Source organism: Paramormyrops kingsleyae, chromosome 10 (genome assembly GCF_048594095.1).
Source record: "Paramormyrops kingsleyae isolate MSU_618 chromosome 10, PKINGS_0.4, whole genome shotgun sequence".
NCBI lineage: Eukaryota > Metazoa > Chordata > Actinopteri > Osteoglossiformes > Mormyridae > Paramormyrops > Paramormyrops kingsleyae.
Window position 1 is genome coordinate 13,143,439 of NC_132806.1, and position 22,101 is coordinate 13,165,539.

General features: G+C 45.0%; 1 protein-coding gene and 1 long non-coding RNA gene across 3 annotated transcripts in view; one reads left to right on the top strand and one right to left on the bottom strand.

Annotated features, from left to right (window-relative positions):
* Positions 1-21,014, bottom strand: part of LOC111834983 (uncharacterized) — a 31,450-nt gene extending 10,436 nt beyond the window's left edge. Inside the window, exon 1 of the long non-coding RNA XR_002836117.2 lies at positions 20,877-21,014. This is a non-coding gene — a long non-coding RNA (uncharacterized lncRNA). The remainder of the gene's footprint in view (positions 1-20,876) is intronic.
* Positions 20,293-22,101, top strand: part of glra4a (glycine receptor, alpha 4a) — a 45,858-nt gene continuing 44,049 nt past the window's right edge. The window contains exon 1 of one of the 2 annotated variants that reach the window (XM_023794851.2): positions 20,293-20,662. In XM_023794851.2, the coding sequence (XP_023650619.1) occupies positions 20,595-20,662 (68 nt within the window). In that variant the 5' untranslated portion in view covers positions 20,293-20,594. The remainder of the gene's footprint in view (positions 20,663-22,101) is intronic. The other variant, XM_023794852.2, reaches the window with a different exon arrangement.

Consider the following 22,101-nt stretch of genomic DNA (forward strand, 5'->3'; position numbering starts at 1 on the left):
AGAGCTGTTGCCCCAGGTTGGTTTAGTCCCTGCCTTGTGCCCATAGGCTCCATACACCCCATGACTCTGAAAAGTAACAATGGATGAAGTAAAGGAAGGATTATATCGGGACATACCAAAACAGCCTGGGGGGGGTTCTTGTCCAGCAAGAGCACCATAATACATCCACCATATTTGTCCCACAAACAAACTAAATACAAATAAAAAAGCAAGCAAATAAATAGGAAAGTTATGAACAATCTTCCAAAACTTTAAAGGTAAAATAATTTGCACGTTCTGCAGTAAACTTATAAAAGAGTAAATAACACCCACAAAATGTGCAGTAATGGGATGAATTGCAAGCTTTTGCATTTTATTGTGTTTTTTAATTGAATATAAATGAGCATGAGTTTGGAATAATTTGGAAGTGAACTGGAAGAGAAGACCAGCTGCAGTGCTGATTTTAATATTTTCCTATGCTAATGCAGATCAGGCCCTGATCTCACTCTGTATCGCCTCCCGTCAGGGATTTCTGTGTGCTTTTCAGAGGGGCACTAAACCTACATCCCTATGGGAAATTAAACGCTACATAGATGGGTTAAATTGCACAGAATGCTTTGAAGCAATGCATGTAAATAATGGGATGAGTGGTGATAAATAATTCAGATATGGTGCCAGTTTATTGCTTAATTCAGCAAGTTACATGAGGCTAATGTCTCTGGAACTTGTTTTAAAATGTGAGCATTTGAAATGGCTCTTAAGCAAAGAGTCGGCTGATCTCACAGCAAAGAGCTTTAGGAGCCGCATACTGACAGGGTGCTTCAGTCTGGTTTTATATTTGTGAAAGGGCTCAGGTGGCTTTGTGTAACAAGGGCATGTCATAGATCCACCATCCAGATTGGAGAAGGATCCACAAGGCCACTCGAGGGGTTATTGGGGGTGATGAGTTACATCACACGAAACAAAGATCATGCTGACCAAAGCCTCGCAAACCAGGCCGTCTGAGTCGTTGTTTCTGCAGGTCCTGTATGGCAATGTTTCCCAACCCGTTCACTGGAGACTCCCAGACTGTCCACATTTTTGCTCCATTCCCCGGGAGCTATAAGGGAGCAAAAATTCGGACTGTCTGAGGTCCTGGTGGGGCGCTGGGAGGGAGCAGAAATGTGGACTGTCTATCAGGGCGCTGGGAGGGAGCGAAAATGTGGACCGTCTCGGGGTCCCTAAGGATCGGGTTGGGAAACACATTGATGTAAGGTATAATGAGTGTGTCTCTCCTGTTACCCTTCCTGGGGAGTGTGTGCCCCAACCCCCATCCCATTGCAAGTATGTGTGCCGCTTCTCTCGTGTTTGCTCACGTGTCGGCCTTACCCTCAACCTCAAATCTAAGTAAAGCTATTTGAAAAACTTTCATCAGCAGTGGGCAATATTTTGCTATCATCCAGATCCAGATGAGTTGCCCTTTCTCTCACTGACTTTGTCTCCTACTGGTTGGCAGTTGCCTGGCAACATTACTGAACTAGTTGCCCTGTGCATCATCACGTTTATTTGCCGTTTCAGTTCCCTGTTCTCTCTGTGCTTGGGCCGTCTGTCCTACAGGAGTCCCGTCACAGCAGCCGAGAATAGGCCAGCTTTCATCAGATAAAGCTGCTATTCTTTTGCCTTCAGAAGGTAAACATTTCCTCACGCTTTTTTTATGGCAGTTACTGCCGGTGCTTCTCACCTCCTCTGTGTTATTTTGGCTGCAAGGAAAGCAGGAGCTCATTTTATGTGTTAATATTACAAGAAGAATATTCAAACTTTTAATGAGACAGAATTGCACAGTTGACAGAAGCAAGCTGCAGTGATGATGATGATGGTGATGATGATGGTGGTGGCGATCATGATTATTATTACCCATCCACTCTCCAAGCACATATCCAGATACGGAGCCTTTCCCAGGCAGCACAGGACACAAGGTAGGGGGACGTGATGTCAGACACATACACACATACGCATGCATACCTAACAGCATGTCTCTGGACTGTAGGAGGAACCCAGAGGAAACCCGTACAGCATGGGAAGAACATGCAGTAATGCTTTACATTAACTGCACCTTCATAATGCCATTTAATGCATCTATAGAACATCCAGTGCACCTTCATAATGCATTCATAGAACATTCATAAGCAGCATATTATATTATACTATTATTAACTTAATATTCTAACACACCTTAACAGCTTTAATATACATTCTTAACAAACATACGATTATAATGTTTGTCATTATCACACAACGCTTGTTATTAATGTATATTAAAGCTATTAAGGTATGTTACGATGTTAAGGTATGTTAGGATGTTAAGGTATGCTTACATGCTGCTTATGAATGATCTATGAATGCAGAATGAATGTGTGATGAAGGTGCAGTTAAGGTAAAGCATAACTGAACATGCAAACTGCACGAACGAAGCAGAGGCTGCCATATACCCGCCGGGGAGATATAATGCTTTAATCACTACGCACATTATTTCTTCCGCTGTCTATCTATATGCCAATTGTGATGTTGGATGTTGATGCAAGACATCAAAAAGACTACAAGAGAAATGGAGAAAGTATGTTTAAAATACTGCAGGAGCTGAGCAGGCAGACTGTGTCAAGATGCTGTTCCTAACCTCCAACCTCGAAAGCAGCATCCTTAGCTGTGATACCAAAAGGCCACACAGGACCCCACATCCCTCCCGCCTGTGCGGCCTGAAGCTGTGCCCTCCCACGTCACAGACCGAGACCCCGAAGGTGTCAGCAACAGGCCGAGGCATCTCGGCGGGCCTTAGGGCCATGAATTGCCACGGATTTCATCGTCAACATCATCTCTGCATTAGCTAGCTTTGCCTGTGCCGCCTAAACAAGTTTTCAGCTGTGCTAATTCGTGACATCAGTGCCAGAATGTGCGGGAGAGAAAAGATCTATTGCTGACATTTTGGCTCTTAGGGGCTTTGCTGTGTTAGGAGTATAATAATGTCGGTGCTTATTTCCCAGAGCCCACATCGTTTGCAGCACTGACTCATACTTCAGTGAACAATGTAATGTTTCCTTTCAGGAAAACGCTTTTGTGAGTGTATAAAGATGAATGTGTAGTGCTTTGTGATCCAAATAAAGGCCCCATCCATCTTTTATTTGCTTATCCTCATAACTTTCTTTAGAAATTTAACCCGCTGTGGTGATACTGCGATAGCTAATATAAATGATATTTATATTATCTGCGTGCCTCGCCAAAGCCCCACTATCTCAGAAATCTTTTAGATTCATATGTTACCAAAGAGGGTGAAACGTGTTTTACACACCCCAGTCTGACCGCGTTCTCAGTTTGAAATTATATAACTGATTATATAACTACAATGCTAATTCAAAAGTTTGAAATCCAGATTCACTTTTATTCATCCAGTTTCTATGCCCTTGTCTTTGAAGGGGGGTAGAGCTTATCCCAAGTAGCACCCGCAGGAAACACAGCATGCGACCATGTGACCCGCACACACACGCCCAGCGGGGGCGGAGTTTGAACCCAGGAGGGTGCAAAGTAACGCTGTCACCCAGCTTAATTCTCTGTCTGCATTTATTCTTTATATAAGTTAGTGAATCTGAAATAGTGATTCTTTTATGAATGCTTTGTGCTAAGGTATTTCATGTGTGTGGTGTTTGAAGAGTCAAACTGAGCAGGATGATTCCAGACTTCAGACACCCTGCTTAAATACAGCATGCACAATATTTAATCATCCAGCAAGCTCCCTGAAGGTCCCTGGCCCACATTTAAAGCAAACTCATTAGCTTTCTGCCTGGCATGCACATCGTTCCGTCTAAGTAATATTCACAGTCGGATCATCTTGGGCTCTTGAGCTTACGTAGAGATGAAGCCATCACAACGTGACGTGTACGTCACCGTGGGACTGTCTGAGGCTGCGGTAGATGTGCACATGTGTGAGGTGCCATGCAGAGACCATATAGCTCATGAAATCAGAGACATTTTCTGCCTTTGTTGTATAATATTTTGTAATTGGCTGGTTGGTTCAGTCACGGGTAGTACACCGCTGTCTCTGACAACATAGAGCTACACTGTGCTGTAACCATCTCCACGAAGATGAAAAGGTCAGTGTCATCTAAGTCATGGCTGAATCACATGACAACAGGGCGCAGCAATGTCAGGGGTGGACGACACAAAATACATCTTTTCCCATAATGCCCTGCGAATTAAGACATCAGGAGTGTGGCTAATGAGAAACATGCAGATGAAGGTCACAGACAATGGACAATAAGCTTTCAAAGTGATCTGTTCTTTGTTTTTTTTTTTGTTTTTTTGTCAGTGTATAACACAGACCTTAATCCTGTCCTTGGATTTACCTGCATGAAATCAGGACTCATGATGAACTTTGGATGTGTGTTTAGTTTGAATCATTAACATTTCAGAGTTCCCTGTTTAATGTTTTAAGCTTTACCAAATTCACTGCTTACATTTCACACTGGTTATAAGATGCGTTTGTGTTTTATATGTACTTTCATTTAGATGGTTTGGTTTCATGCTATCTTAATATTTTGCACTTATTTTTATAATCAGCCAAAGCATTAAAAAATCATACTGATCGTACATTAAGGACATGACATTATTGCTCTGAAGCCATCGTCTAACACACTTTTACGCAGAAGGGGGCCCACAATCCTTAGTTACGGGTAGTTCCAGATGAAACTCCGTCATTCCGAGATCATTCCTTGTGGGAGTGGTTCACCAGTGGGATCGTGATGAGTGCCGTGGTCTCCAGCACACGCTAAAGGCATCACGACAGCTTTAGGAAGTGACAGCCCCGCCCCCTTTGGCCGTCAATCACCTTCATTGCCCAGATTCATGTGAGAGCCTTGAGACACCAGTCTGAGAGACACTGGGGTTCATGAACAACACAGGCCCATATTAGGTCATAAACCGGCAGCAGCTGACACGGGTGACATACAGCGTATGAAAATGTCCTCCACCCAGGACCACCGGAAGGAGTCTCTTATTTCCACCGGCCAAAATAACTCACAGAAGGAGACCCAATGGAGCACAGGAGCAGCCACCCGACGACAGACGTGAGCATGAGACAATCACAGTGATGATTCCTCTCACACATCTGACCGTCCCCTGTGCCCTGACTGGAGGGAAACAGCACATGCCAGAATCACCAGGAGGACTTGCGTGACCACGAGTGCAGGAAGAGCAAACACCACGGAGCAGCTTCCATCACGCCCATAATTTCGTCCGGCTTGGCATGGTGACCCAGACGGCCCCACGGTCAGGAGACACTGCGCTTGTCAGGAGATCCAAGCCAGACAGGAACGGCTCCAATTCCTTCATCCCCACAGTTTCCTAGCTAATTGTTCTTTGGCACTTTGGTTAATTCAGCAGCCGTGTGACCTTCCCGATGCTTTGTTCCGTTTTGTTGCTGGTTGCACACACATTTCAGTTGCAGTTATTTTATTGCTATAATCGAAATCATATTTTGTAATGCAGTGGATAGCATATTGTATTGTGAGTTTTAGTTTTAGGTTCCAAGAGCAATTGCCATCTTGTCACTTAAGCTCTGGTCATAATTTCTATCATGCACATGTTGTATTTAATTTCGTCAGTATACAGGGACAGTGTTTTCTTATACACCTCCTGTTCAATTAAAGGGTGTTTTTGACGGACTAAGTGACCAGTGGAGCCCACCTGTGTACAGGACACCTCCTTGACGCCGGATACCAGAAACCACTCAGTCTCAGCCATCACCTGCTCGACAAGAAAAGGCAAGTTTCTCTTGACCAGAGGCCCAAAGAAAGGTCATTTTGCCATACAGATAATAGCTTCTTTGAGCTCGTGTCAGATTAGGCAGTGAAAAAAGCAGCACTACAGCATGTTTGACGAGTGAATCCCTTGAAGTTACTGGCCAACACTTGGGTGCGATTTTTTTTTTGTGTGCAGCTGGCCAGCAGGGATCATGGTGGTGAGAGAGCCAGGGAGAAGGAAACTTAATCTGATGGCTTTGGCAAAATATTGAGCCACCACATACAGCAGAGGGCTCATGGGGGATGCTTGTAAGACAGGGCAGGGAGATGGGTGGAGGTGTGTTTGTGAGGCTGACCCTGACTGCCGGTGTCCACCTGGCTAAACGAGGACAGTAGCTCTAACTTGTCCTGCAAGTTAGCCTGTGACAGTCCCCTTCTGAATGATTAGATACTTTGTCCCCTACTGACACAATTGCACCTTCACGACCAACATTTCTCTTGTGGCTAAATGAGGCTAGAGACAGCAGAGGCAGACCAGTGGCCTCTGGGTTCTGCACCCCTGTCTCGGACCCCCAAACGGCCATCATATAGCATCGCCTCATCCCAAACTGCACCACATGTGACTAAGGGTCCCATCCTCTGTGCCTCGCTTGTATGTAGATATAAATATGTAGAAGATAAGTCAACCCCCCCCCCATTCACCCACTCAGACTCTTCACTGCTACAAAAGCACTGTTTCCCTTTGCTGACCGCGACAAAACGAGCATAATCCACATCCATTTCGTTACAAAGACGCCTGTGAAGGTTAAAAGCTCTGTGGAAACAAGGGGTATTTTGGAAGGAAGGCGATTCTGCTTCACCTCGGAGATTAATCAAACGTCCCCGGTATAAATGAGATGACCGGAAATGAGTGCTATCATTTATGGATGAGGTCGACCTCTGACGGACATTTCGGCTGGAATCCCCGCCTCCGGCGAGCAGCTTTGGCTGTTGCTGGGTGAGGACACATCTGGTCCAGATGCTGCTCAGGGTTTTATGGGGTGAGCGGGAAACAGAGAGAGGCACTTCTTCTTTGCTTTGGAGCCGAGATAGATTATGCAGGAAGGTGGTCTCTGCCAATGAAACAGCAAGAGAGAACAGGTCCCCCAGAGGAGGGTCCCATTTTCCACGTCCACAAACGTGAAACAGCCTCAGGGAGCCCCCCCCCCAACCTTCCCACCTGTCACCATAGAAACCTGTAGGCAGGGCGCGTGGCCCGAAATGGCCGACGGGGGAGAAATCTCCGGTTTGATTTAGTTACTTCTGCTCCACGCTTGTTGCCGTATGAAGGCGCGGTAAAGGCCAGATGGTGGTTAATATCCGCGTGTCTCCGGTTTAATTAGCAAGGGGGCGACGTTTCATGCGCCCAGAAGCACGTAGCTCTGCCTGATTGTCTTTGAGCACTGTGATCCATATTTCATCCCCCTCGTAGACATCAGAGTTTGTCCTTACCCACTTTTAATTTCATGGATTTAATCAGAGTGCTACAGACGCACTACATCAGCTGACAGTGTTATTATTGTTTACTTTCAGCTGGCGATGAACATGGACTAAATAACCCACGCAAACATGGAGACAAACATCTGCTCGGAGACAGGAACAGCTAACTGAGAACACCGACAGACATCTTGTTTTCCTGTAATTAAGGGGATTAGATTCACTTGCTTGATCTTGTAGAAAACCCCAATTTCCTTCCACTTATTGAATTTTAGGCCATGCCGTTATTGTTCTATTCAATTTTACACTACATTTTGTATTCATTAGGGGGCAGCAGTAAGTGCCACAGAATGAAGGGGGGAGCTGAAGTGGGAACATTTTTGGAGGCAAAAGTGGGTACCTGGTACTAGCTTGGTGTACCTAATAAAATGAGTCCCACCTGCTACTAGCTTGGTGTACCTAATAAAATGGGCTCTACCCGCTACTAGCTTGGTGTACCTAATAAAATGAGTCCCACCTGCTACTAGCTTGGTGTACCTAATAAAATGGGCTCTACCCGCTACTAGCTTGGTGTACCTAATAAAATGAGTCCCACCTGCTACTAGCTTGGTGTACCTAATAAAATGGGTCCTACCCACTACTAGCTTGGTGTATCTAATAAAACGGGCCTACCTGATACTAGTTTGGTGTACCTAATAAAATGGGTCCTACCTGGTACTAGTTTGGTGTACCTAATAAAATGGGCCCTACCTGATACTAGATTGGTATACCTAATAAAATGGGTCCTACCTGGTACTAGCTTGGTGTACCTAATAAAATGAGTCCCACCCGCTACTAGCTTGGTGTACCTAATAAAATGGGCTCTACCCGCTACTAGCTTGGTGTACCTAATAAAATGTGTCCCACCCGCTACTAGCTTGGTGTACCTAATAAAATGGCTCCTACCCACTACTAGCTTGGTGTATCTAATAAAATGGGCCCTACCTGATACTAGTTTGGTGTACCTAATAAAATGGGTCCTACCTGGTACTAGCTTGGTGTACCTAATAAAATGAGTCCCACCCGCTACTACTGTAGCTTGGTGTACCTAATAAAATGGGCTCCACCCGCTACTAGCTTAATGTACCTAATAAAATGTGTCCCACCCGCTACTAGCTTGGTGTACATAATAAAATGGGTCCTACCCGCTACTAGCTTGGTGTACCTAATAAAATGGGCCCTACCTGATACTAGTTTGGTGTACCTAATAAAATGGGTCCTACCTGGTACTAGCTTGACGTATGGTTGACTTGGGGAGCTTGATGTGGGGTGCCACTCAGTGCTGAGAGGGTGGGATAAGATTAGGCTAGAGAGCTTGACATGCTGCTCAGTGCTGGTGGGGAGGGGGGGGGGTAACAGATTGAGAGAACAATTCTTAAATGGTGGTTGTTCGCAATGTCTCCAACCGATAAAGTTTCAGTATTGAGTACAAGCATGTTCTGGCTCTGGGACCTTGCGATTCAGGGATCTCTTTTTCAAGAAGAAAGGTGAACACAGAGGCTGTTAAAAGAAAACACTGGAGGAGGACCCTCACGTCCTGTGACCCCCCAACCCCCCGCTGCATCTCTGAGTGGCAAAGCAAAGACACGTGCTGGACAGCATGCTGTGCAGTTTGTGCAAGCTTGACTGGGGGGTGTGTGTGTGTGTGTGGGGGGGGGGGTGCGTAAACAGACTGGCGACCTGGAACAGGAGGAGCAGCTGTCCATCACGAGCCACTGGGATGAAGGCTCCCTGGCACCCCCCCAGAGGGGAAGTTGGGGCTACAGATTGCTGGGTAAAAGGGGGAAGCAGGTCAGTGTCTCAGGGGCTGCAGAAGAGGCACAACTCTTAGGGAGGGATGAGGGGTGACGGAGGGATGCGGTGAAGGACAGACGGGGGACTGCAGGATGGGGTGAAGGTGGGGGGGCATGTCTGACCTTATTATTCCTCTCTTTAACATGCCAGGGAAAGGTCAGGGAAAATGTCACGCGATATGCAAACGAGAGTGAGCCTGAACGTCACAGCCTTAACGAAGTGCGGGAGGGAGAACGGAAAGAGCACATTTCATTACAGCTGGATTTCAATAGCATTAACTGAACGGTGCATTTGCTGGAGCATCTCTGAGTGGAGCATCTCTGAGGCGTTACACATCAATCTGTATACTTATAAATGCCTGAGTAATCATCATGTGCAAAGTAATGAGCAGCCGGCATCTTAGAGGCCAGAGCCAAATTTTAGCCTGGAGCTCAGGGACACCATCTTGGTAGCATTGAATAAGGTGCCCAGTTTGAACGGAGATAGTCACATATAGACTGGGAGTTATGCTCCTTTTCAAGTAGAGATCCAGAGAGGGCTGCATCAGAAGGTATCAGTGTCTGGCTCATCATCTTCCTTAGGACTGATGAATCATATTTGTCCCCTCTACCTTGGAGAGAAACAGTCAGCATAAGACACTGGTTTGCTATAACTGGCTGTGTCAGGTGTCTTTGTTCACTGGCCAAGAAAGAAAAGACTGTCACCAAAGTGAATAATACTGGGAGGATGTCACAGAACAAAGGGATCCGACCCTGAGCATTGAATAGAACATCAGAGTCATCCGGGCCACAAGGGGGAGTCGGTTACTCTGGAGTAGTTTTGAGGTGATGACGGCACTGAGTGGACAGCTCTGCCAGCTGCTACTCCTACAGATGCGAGATGACACAAGAAGTCTGACTGGGGATCTGCTTCCATACTGTACTCGGCCTTTGAGGAGACCTGCGGCGATATCAGCGGGCTATTTCTCCTGTTCTTCTCATATGCAGGGATATTTGAAGAAAACAAATCCAAATTATTTATATGTGACCCGGTGATGTATGAATAGAGGCTGCAATTACGGCAGCACATTTTCCTCTCTCCACTGAATACTCCCCCCCCCCCCCCCCCCCCCCGGACAAACGAATCAACGCCCCCGCCCTGTGCAGTGTAGCTAGAGAGGGGTGGGGGTGTCCATAAGCAGGCAGAGAGCGGGGGGGCCATGGGAGGCAGACGCTCCCGCGAGCGGCGGGGTCATTCTGTTGGAAAGGGGCGCCTGAGGTTTAATGAACTAGCTGGGTGCGAAGCGTGAGACGGTTAACCCACACCGGACTGTGTGTGTGTGTATATGTGTGTGTGTGCCTGTATGTTTGTGTGTGCGTCTGTGTGTGTATGTGTCTGTATGTGTGTGTTCATTTGTGTGTGTGTTTGTCTGTATGTTTGTGTACAGTATGTCTGCGTGTGTTTGTTTGTGCCTGTATGCGTGTCTGTATGTGTGTGTGTCTGTATGTTTGTGTGCATGTGTGTGTGTGTACAGTACATGTGCCTGGTGACTAGATCCCAAGTAGGAATGTGGGGCAAACATCCAAGGGATTCGAGCATGTGCCATCCGGAGTCCGCGTGTCACTCATCATCTGTGACCTCAAACTCCTCAGTGACCACAAACTGGTTCTTTAGGACTGCTGTCAGCTCATTTCCAAGCGAGGCTCATTTCACTTTATAGACTATTGAAAGTTTTTCTTAAACAGAAATACATGGAAAAAATTCTTAGAATCTATCAGAATATTGGAGTGTAGAAGCAAGAATATGTGAGATTCATACTAGTCAGGACAGCAAAAAGAACCACAGGTGGGGGGGGCGGCGTTTCATTTTATAGTGGGGCAGGGTTAACACAACAGGGAGGGGATACAATAATTCAATAATCTACCACGCCCATATCGGCATGAGCGGTGCAGCACTTCCAGGAACAGAACAAGGCACAAGAAAGAAACATTTAAATCATGAAAAAGTCTAAATTCTCCTGTGTGGTCGCTTGCTTCCCACCCATGTCAATTGGACCCCCCATGGGCAGAATCTCTAGGAGCTGTGGAGATTAAGGTCCGTCTACATCCACTCATTCATTATTACAGTGTCTTAGTGACTGACTCTCTTTCTGCAGCATCTTTTTAATTGTCAACATTCGACTTCGTTACATAAAAGCTACTTGTTAGAAATGACAGGCAGCCAATCAGGAGTGTCCTAGATGGGGTCATTTGATGTTGGAATGTCCATTGTTGCTTAGCAACCCCCAAAATCAACAAGACTGGGGAGTCGATCACAAAAGGGAAATTGGTATTTCATGGCTCGAGCCTGTTCTTTCCCTCACCTTTCATCAGCGCTGCCTCATCCTACAGTCCATCAGAATGAGATTTCCCAATCACAATGTATATTTCAGAAACGGTGTTGTTAAATCTCTGCAGTCGATGCATTTCCAGTGCCATATCTCAGCTGGCTTTTTCTCTCCTTTTCACATGTGGTTGTTTACTCTCCTTTCCTAAAGCTTCTTAGGTCACTGGTGACGTCTTTAGTCTGAGATATAAGCCACATGTAACAGGCAGAACACACTATAATTCCCGAGCAGACCTGTTATCTTCAGGCCCAACCTCTGATATTCGACTAGTCCACCATAAAGCACAAAGTCCCATAGCTGCACCAAGATTCCCTCACAAAATACCTCATAAACCCAGTGGCAATTAAAGCTGGTTCTCTTGAAACCAGTTGTAAAACTGGTTTGAACTGGTCACAGCCTACTCGATCGATTGTCCACGTTTGCACGAGCCAGCCTTCATGCTGTGTAAAGGCAAGAGGTGAGGTGGATGTCCTCCCTGAACTAAGAAGAATCATTAATGAGGAACATCAGCAAATGTCTCTAAAGCCCAGAAGACCTGCAAAATTACCTTTATAAAACAGCAAAAAAATGTCCAAAGGTACATCAGTATTTCTGTGTTTAATTTCAAAAATTCCTGTGGCCTCTCCCCACACATACAGTAAAAAGCAACCAGGAGATATTCTGTACTCTAAACCTCAAGGGGAACCTGTGAAGGTCTCTAGTACTGTCTACCACTGTCACCAAATGTAACATAAACCCAGCCGAATGGGACTACTCACAAAAGTAATACATCCCAAAGTCCCTCACAAAGAAGAAACCTTGAGCCAAGTTCAATTTCTGTGAGTAAACAAAAAGTTATATAAGATTTATATATGCAGGGCCTGCTCCAAGTCAAAGTCCACCACAAATGATCACAATGCAAGCAAAACCTTCAGATGACAGAGTCAAGAGGAGAAGGATTTGGTGAAGCAAAACAGAATATATGAGGCACTTTATCATAAAAAGCTGGGGAACAAGTGAGCAATACTACAACGAAGACATGACAATGAGCCTTCATCCTCAAGAAGGTTCCGGAAACGTGGGGCGTCGCAGATGAACTATCACTTTTGGAAGGGTCGCATTGCACACAGTGCCATGTTCTTTCTCCAGGGATTCACAGAAATGAAATGAGAAAATCTTGCGCATCTGTCCCTGTAAATGTGACTTCTGGCAGCCGCGGGAGGAAACATGTATACAGACAGCAAGCAGGTCATCCCTTTTGTAAAGAGACCTTTTGAAGCAGAAAAATTGAGGAGATACTGGAAAAATGGAAAATGCTGATCGGTTTTCATTAAATGTACTGCTACTTCAGGCCCATGGGTTTGAGATTTACATGTAGAGAGGACTGAAGTATAGATGTTAATGCATAGATATACACAAGAAAATTTGTTTTGATATTGAAAAAAAATTATGGGTCACCTCTGAAGCAGAAAGTGTGGGTTTTCCTCGTGTGTCATCAATTTCATAACAGTTCCCATGTGATAAAGGTGCAAGTCTATCAATTTAACTCTTTCAGAAAGCAGGGCCTCCTAGTCCCTGGAGAAATTGGGGGGTAGGAGCCTTGCATAGGAACCCAACAGTGTCATCATTCTGTCAAGCCTGGGGTTTAACCTTACAATCACAGGAACAGTCCTAAGCCACTGAGCCACCCAACACCACCATGATCTGCTGTTCCTCCCTAGAATTCTGGTATCACAAAACTGCATCAACTCACTGGAAGAACATAGTCAGCAGGCCTGACAGAGAGAGAGGTGGGGTTTGGGGGGAGGGGGAAGCTCTTGTGGGTTTGCTTTTAAAGCCTGCGAAGACAGGGTGCTGCTGGGGCGCAGGATCAAAGAGGCACTTGGAGGGTTTATTTCCCTGGACCACACAATCACTTTTGTGATGGGATGAAGGAACAAATCAAAGAAGAAAACTAAATGCGAATGGAGACTGGGATGGCCATCGGTGTGAGGCACTTGTGTTATGAGAAAAACATCCAAACTCAAGCCTAGAAAGGTTATACAAGGGAGAAGAGACACACCAAATGTTACAGATTTCTTCAGGTCCAATGATCTTAAGGGCTTATCCAAAACCTCAGAATTTCCTCATACCTTTTCCTGCCAGGGCTCAAAGCACCCACAGAGGAAGGGTCTCAAGAACTTAGTAATGTGATGAAATATGACAAAATGACATGCAGAGCACGGATGTGTAAGTACTTCTCTCTGTAGCTAGAGCACCCTAAACCTCAAATTAAGCACCTTGTGACCCAAGACAAACATAGAATGACCCAAGTATGCCCAGTCTGACCCAAGGAATACTCAAACTGACCCAAGATAAGCATCATGTATAAAAATACAAGCTCAACATTACCCAAGACAAACTAAATGTAACCCAAGGCAAAAACAATGTAACCCAAAGCAAGCTCAGTGAAATTAAAGGGAAACTCAATACAACCCAAAGCAAATTCAATTAAACCAAAGGCAAACTCAACACAACCCACGGCAAACTCAACAAAGCCGAAGCCAAACTTGATGCCACCAATGGCTAACGTGATGTAATCAAAGGCAAACTCAACACAATCAAAGGCAAACTCAACAAAGCCCAAGGCAAACTTGATGTAAACAAAGGCAAACTTAACATAGCCCTAGGCAAACTTGACACGACCAAAGGCAAACTCAACTTAATCCAAAGGAAACACACAGGAAGAAAGGGAGGAAACACCTCTTTCCCGTCAGAGAAATAATGCAAAGAAAGGTAACAAATTTACTGAATTTCATGCTGACCCAACTGAGGATTCCTTTTGTAAAATGGAGAGAAACTGCAAAAGCAATGTAGTGGACTAAATTTACATTTCTCATATTTTCACCAGGGGTGGCAGAGTGGTGCCGTGGTCAGCACTGCTGCCTTGGGTTCATGTTTCCGCCAGGGCTCTGTGTGTGGAGCTTGCAGGTTCTCCCTGTGTTGGTGTGGGGTTTCCTCTAGTTAACCTGGTTTCCCCCTACAGTCCAAAAACATACTGAGATTAATTTCGATTGACAGATTTCCTGTAGGTGTGCATGTGTGTGTGTGCCCTGTGATGGATTGGTGCCCCATCCTGGGTTGTTTCCTGCCTTGTGACTGTAACGTCTGGGATAGGCTTTTGGACCCCCTGTGAAACCTGAATAGGACAAGTGGTTACAGAAATGGATGGATGGATCTTTTCTCTCTCTGTGTCTATATACAGTAGTGAGAACAAGTTTGTGAACCCATCAGAATCTCTTTTGGTGATACCTCATTACATTCAAACAGAAATTTGTGTGGTTTTTATAACACCTGGGAACGTCTCACTCTCACAGCCACTTATAAAGCTTTTGATTGTTGACACCACTTGTTGATCAAATGCATGGCAACATTAAATGTGATTTTGTTAGATATTTGCTCTGAAACTGACTCAGCCAAAGTAGCTTTTGTCCTTTTGTACGTTGTGTGAATAGAAAGTTATTTTCTAGAAACAAAGCAATAGCAAATCAGCAACTTTCCTTTGCAAACTGACAGACCAAAGGATTTGATAGACCTTCAACATCTCCTGGGCGTCCATTAAAGTCTGCACCCCAGTCCTTCTATATGGCTTCACTTCCTTCAGCCAGGCATCGTCAACAAAAAGCCCACACTGGTCAAGCCTGAGTCATCAAAATGATAATTAGCTGCCAAGTAATAAATGGCTTTTTTAAACAAGCCTTTGACAAGTCGTCAAGATTTGTTTTGTTCTTTCAGAAGATCTTGACGTTTTTCAGTTAAGCCCATAATCATTACCTTGATGAGCGTTGAGTGATGTGATTATAGCTGAAATGTATTTTAAAAATCTTCACTAAATACGCAATTCCCCCAGATGACACACGGGGTTTGGATATTTTCGTCTTGTGCCAACATGTATTTGTGGAATTAATGGAAGGTTCATTGTTTAGATGTGCGATAACATCAAATGGCATTTTCTGTTAAATTGATGGGGGAGTATCTCCCTCATTATAGTATTCGGGCTTCCTAAAGCCAGCTCTTTGTATTCGAATGAAAACATTCACATTATTCATATTTCCAGTTTGTTACTGACCTTTTGTTAATCTAGGGCAGGGATCTCCAATTCCAGTCCTGGAGGACCAGTCTGTGACACAGTTTGCAGTTTTCCCTGTTCAAACACACCTTATTCAGCTCACCAGCTAATTGCCAGGTTTAGTAGGTGTGTTCAAGCAGGGATATCTGCAAACTGTGTCACAGACTGGCCCTCCAGGACTGGAATTGGGGATCCCTGATCTAGGGTCACCATCTGTTATTTCCGGCTCTCCTGTGGATGCACTTTACCGTACATCTCACATGGGTATGTGTCCTATCTAAGACCATCCTGAGTTGACTTGTAAGGCCATGCAGCTGTATCACACTGTCAATGCCTCCACTTGATCCTGCTGCCACGAACATGGCAGTATGTGTGCGTAACTTTATTTTCTGGAAAAGTGTTCAATCACTCAGTTAATTATACAGCATGATAATTACTGTATGCAAAACAGCGACGTGGGACTTTAAATAGGGCATTTACTTGCTCTAAAATGCTAACTGATCTCCAACCCTGTAAGTACAAAGACCTCATGCAGCAAAGCCCGGCCCGCTCTGCTATCTGTCTGGGCTTGAAATCAGCCCAGCTGAGCAGAATCACAATCTTGCTCCGTTGGTTACAGGTGTCTGCTTGCAGGTAGCGGAGCCTCTTTGATTCGGGCGGATATGTTTAGTTATCTCTTGCTGCTTCTAACTTTGTTGTTTAGCCTTTTTCGCGTTGCTTCTGCTAGTTGGCTCCGTCGCCCCACCCTTGCTGCAGACCTCTGCCCCCCGACCTGCCACACGCGGCAGCGGCTTGTGTACGGCTCTGTCCGCACTCTGCTAAAAAATTAATAACTCATTAATAATTCACTCTGACTGAATATGATTTACTGGGTGATATGCACACTTATGCTCCTGCTACTAATGTACTGAAAGTAAAAACTAACTCTTCTAAACTCCGAGGGGTAGAAAAATGAACTTTTGAGCAGCTTACCAGGCTGAATTGGGAACTTTTTCAAGAGGACTTAAAAAGCTATCCTTAAACAAAAATCCCCCAACATCTTCCTGAATTCTATTTATACTTGCTAATTTGTTGAAATGTAAAAGATCTCTCCCTTTAATTTTTAGCCAAGCACACTTTTCAAAGGTGTACAGCTATAGTGATTTCCCTGGCAGCTCATCAGGTAAGACAATAGTCATTCACTGTCAGCTGTATCTGCAATACAGGGGAAAACTATTTTTCACATTTCTTTCACATGTTTTCTACAATAAGATTGTACAGGAGGTGGGTCAAACAACCAGAGGAGGTGGGACCAACCAATGAGATGTCTTGGTCCGGCCTCTTCTAGTTGCTTGGACCCACCTCTTCTACAATATGATTGGCTATTTCCCTCAACCAATCATTTTTTATTCTGCCCTCAGGACAGTTTTGTGTAAGAACCACCCATGAGTATGTTTTGAAATTACCAACATAACAAATGTCCTTTTAGGAGAAATACTGCAAGAAAAAATCTAATTGTTTAATATCCCAGAACAACAGCAGAGAATTCCTGGGGTAGACAGCTAAAAGGCGTTTGACCACTGATATCAGAAATGACAACAGTGCAAACTCACAGAGAGAAATTTCCAGAGGACAAGGCACGAGCCTAAAAGAACATCACCAGACTGCAAGTTGACTGGCTGGGTATAAACACGGTTTGGTCTTGGCCTGCTAACACGGTTGTGCCGATACAGCTACAAGATATTCCTCTTCTCAGCCAGCTACTTACTGCATTGTGAAACATGAATGAAATCCAGATATAAAGCTGGTAGGTGGAGAACTCATATGATAAGTAAAACATCATGGCTGGTTGGGACGCCTGGTAGCTATTACATATCGGCGAGTATCGATTTCCATAAATAATGATTCCTGTCACCGCAGGAGTCCAGCTGACAAACATTCCACTTCTATTTATTGCAGGTGAAGAAAGCGACTTTCAATACAATGTCATCCTAGATCATCACACAAAAAGCAAGTGGGCACTCCTAAGATTTAATGATGCCCCAACTAAAAAAAATAAATAAATCAACATCAAGACCTTAGCAGCTAAGCTAAGTAGTCTTCAGAAGTGGTTTGCTTGAAGTAGTTTGCAGGTCCAAACAAAGTACACAGAAGACCAGGCTAGGCTGAGGTTTTGTTTCACCATGTATCCTCTATGTCTACATCTGTCTGACAGAGCAAGTAGGGAAAAGACAGCGGCATCTACTTCTCTCCTGTAGATTTGCAGCCAGTCTGGCTTGTTAAGAATGACAATTGCAGACAGAGGAAAAGGCAGAGCTGGTGGACTTTAAGATAAAGCGTGGGTCTGAGGACACAGATGAGACAGCTGAACAAGCCGGCCCAAGTTTCTGCAACGGACCTCTCATGGGCTTTGGGTTTGGCATACTGTTTGGTGCAGATCTACCCCAAACAAATGGTATTGCCACAGGTTCAAGCCACTCCTGCCTCTCTACAACTTGCATTTCTGCGTTTATGTCCCTCACAGCACACACATTCCCAGGTGAGAATGGCGGGTGCATGCAGGCCTATCAATAACTGACGTGCGGAATGCATCTTTATGAAGTTAGGCCTTGGTAGAGCAGTCACACATGCGCAGTGAGCAGGGAAGATCTGAGAGAGACAACTTCTCACACAGGAATTGAGGTCACGTTCGGACTTTGAGTCCAAACCACGTCTTACCTCTGACACTGTGACCTCCCTCTGGATGCCAGAGCGCTGAAGATGATTTGTGTGTGGTCTCTGCATGGGGCTACTGTCCGCCATCAGTGATGCTCTCTCAGTCTCAGTCGGGGTCTTAATTAGCTGCCTGCTTCTCTCTGTAAACCGTTCTGTGCATTTATAACAAGGCAGACTTCCACATTTTTATCTCCCGTTGGCAACCATGCCTGATAAAATGGTCCCATTACTCTATTGAAAATTATATCTGGAAAGTATGTACCAGGTACTTTTTTGCTCATGGGTGGTTCCTGTCTCATTTTGTACTTCTGTTTTATGTCCCAAAAGAGATGTAAAGAGATGCCTTTCACACCACGGTGCTCATCACTGCCATCTGCTGGAGAGACGAGGCATAAGGGCTCCACCCCAGAAGAAAGACCTGGCAATGTGAAGCAGGATCACACACTGAGCAACAGAGGCACTATTTCATGACCGGTGCTGGTCCAAAGCCATCCAATTAGCCAGACGGTTGGCCCGTGCTAGGTGCTCACCTCCGGTCAAGCGACTTGCGTACTGGGCGAGGCACACAAGTCTATGTTCCGTCCCTGGCCCTCATCACGGACCACAGAGCTGACGTTCAAAACAAAGTTCAGCAGAAAAGACTCTCAAAGTATGCTACGCAGGGCGGGGGTGGAGGGGGTCTCAGTTACGGTTTGAAAAGGCTAATGTCATGTTTGTACAGAACCCCGGCCCAAACCAACAACCTTTGACCAGATCCACATGGAACAGAATGATGATAATAATGCAATAATGCAAGGGAGATTTTGGCTGTAGAGAAGAAGGAATGTGAATTGCTGCCGATATACCTTCCTTTCGCTTAGGGTTCCTGAGCACGGAGCCTCAGCCAAGCCGTGGGGAGCTTGTTACAAATGCAAATAAATAAATAAATAAACAAATAAACAAACAAACAAACGCACAAACAGCATGGCCTTTATCTCATCAGGAAACTTCGATCCAGGCAGTTGACCATGCGGGAAGGTGAATGGAGGGAAAAGGAGCAATTTGCTGGCCAAGAACTTGTGGGAATGTGGCGGCGTCCTGCTGTACCTCACACCTTCGCATTTACAGACCCGTTAATGGCCTCCACGCTTTTACTCCTCCCTGAAAATGTGTCTCAGTGTCTCTGTGTCACACATCGATCAATAGCTCAATATATTGATTGTGACGAACCCCGACTGCATTCAAAGTGCCACCTCCTCTCAAGCCTCAAAGCACTGTCATTAAGGGGCCCTGTAAATGCACGGGTTTACCCTGGCTGAAGCACAGGGGCGTCCACTAAAACGGGACCTCAACTAATATTGTCTAATACAATTTTTAATCTAGGGTTGCCACCTGTCTCATTTTATACCCCGTAGTGAAAAATAAAATGCTGTGTACCAGACACAATTTGTACCATATTTTTATGAATACAATCATAAAATGCTATTTAATCTGGACCGACCCCCCCCCCCCCCAGCCCCACATGGCTAATTCGAAGGATGCTAACTTCGCCCCAGTCCACAGTCGCCACCACCCCCACCCCCCCACCCCCCATTCTCCTCAGTTGACAACTACACCATCATAGAATACACAGTAGGTGGCCTCTGACACAAGTCGCCCAGCGGCCTCTGACTTTGTAAACGCGCCTGTCACCAAAAGCATCTCTCCACCGATTTTTCTCAACAAATCTCGACCAGTGTCCACTTATCCAGAAGGTCCTGTTCTTCTGTTTTGTTGTGGCACCAGTGACGGTTAAACATTGTTTATGTCTCCAGTCTTGATATTCCTTTAACATCCCAAACCTTTTCCTTCCTGGTGCACACACATATATTTAGCTACTGCCCTCCAAAGGTTTTCATTTCATTGTATATGGGAATTGGGAGGGGCACAATTTTGAGTAGGGGGTGATTTCGAATATTACAAGCCTCAGGAGAGCCCCCCCATCCTGGTGATTTGACGCTCATAAATGCCCCCTCCTTTCCTCCACAATGGGTGCTAATGGCGCGCAATGTATCTTACGCGCGTCAGGGAGACGCTGCTGGCCCTTTAAATCTCCTTTATTATCCAGGAGCCAGCAGCTGCTCGTAAAAAAGAGCAAGCGAGAGAAAAAGCACGCAGCCCCCCTTAAAAGCACATACGTGCACACACATGCAAATCTGCACAGACCCAGAAGGGACGCACCGCTTTGGATCTTACACCTGCTGGAAGCGAGTGGGAGGGGGCGGCGGACAACTTTGTTCCCCGGGATCAGCCCGGATCACTGTGCCAGACGATGCCTTACTGTCCACTTTCACAAACTGCTCCGAGGATTTGCTAATCGCTCATATTTGTTTCCCCCGCACATCTTTTTTCCATCAGGCTGAGTCTGAAGCAGATGATGTTCTCACAAGTTCTAAGGATTTCATACGTCTCGATCTGCTTTTTTCAATGCATCTTCATCAGGTGAGTTGAAACCTTGCGTGCGACCTACCGTATGTTCGGAAATGCAACATTACTTTGTATTAATAAGGCACCGGGGTGAACCGATGTACTGTGTAATGCAATGCTGTGAAATCATTACCGCTCCCCAACTCTGTGACGCGCGGCGCAGGGATGCAAAAGTTGGCCGAAAATTATTTGTTTTACGAGAGTTTGGCTGAAATGCAGCGCAAATTACCTGGGCGTGTTGGCTGGAAGGGGGCTGGGGCGGCGAAGGCGGCGGCCCCGTGCAGATCTTGGACCGTGGTACCCAGATGGATGAACCCTTTGGCACATTGACACCCACATCCACACACCGGGTCTTTGACGAAGAACAATGGCGGGGAAACGGTTTCAGAAAGATTGGCTGGTCTTGAGGTCTCCCTTGGGATTTAGCAGGAATCTGAGTCCGAATCAGAATCATTTTATTCGCCATGCACAAAAAGTAAAAGGAATTTCTTTTGGTGACAGGACAAAACGCTCAAATCAATAAGTAGAATAAAAATGAAATAGATGAAGAACAATCTGATCATGCTATTATTAAATAGGCCTAAATAAATACGATATGTATACGTATAAATAAATATGAGACATTCCGATGTAGGGTAAAACTGTTTTAAGAAAAGAAAAGGTGTAAAGTAAGGGGAATGCTGTGTAACCAGTGCAAGGTGTTTGCCAATTAATTATGCGAGGGCAGAAAGGCAGCTTTAGCGCTGGTGATGGCATGGAAGACGTGTTACACGTTAAAGTTAAAGCGTTTCAGAGTTTAAATCGGGATCGCTGTATGGCGCTGGCGGTGTCGGGGATGAAAGCTTTTAAAATAACATCCCAGGAATTAACTTTGGACATGCCTGCTTCCCGGTGATATCTAATATTATTATAATAAGTTAAACTGTCGGTGATTCATTGTCCACGTACGTGTAAGTCGATCGTCCGACTGCATATATAAAGAAACAGCGTCTGAAAACAGCAGATTTGGACTTTGTGGTTAATTTTTCAAATCCAAGAATGAAACAACAATGAATATACTTGTTTAATGTGTAGCCAGATGATAAACTGTGTGTTATGTGTGTCAAGTGTCATCTTAGGAAGGCTCGTATGTGAAATGAATAACCGTTACTGTGGCAGTGGTCTATTAAAGAGATTGTAATCAAATTAATTAATATTGTAATTAGAAGGAGCTTTCCTTCAAATAACAACCACCCAGGCAAGGAACCGAAAATCCACAATTATCTTCCAGCTAACACAGTCACTAAGAGAAGGTTTTCAGCGTTTTTACAGGCTATTATATTTTATAGCAACACACACGTTATCATCTATCCATTGAAAATACTCGCCGCAACATAAAAATACTAGCTACACTTTATGTTTATTTGGTTACTTTGCATCTGTCCAGAGTAGCTGTATATTTTAACTAGCAATAC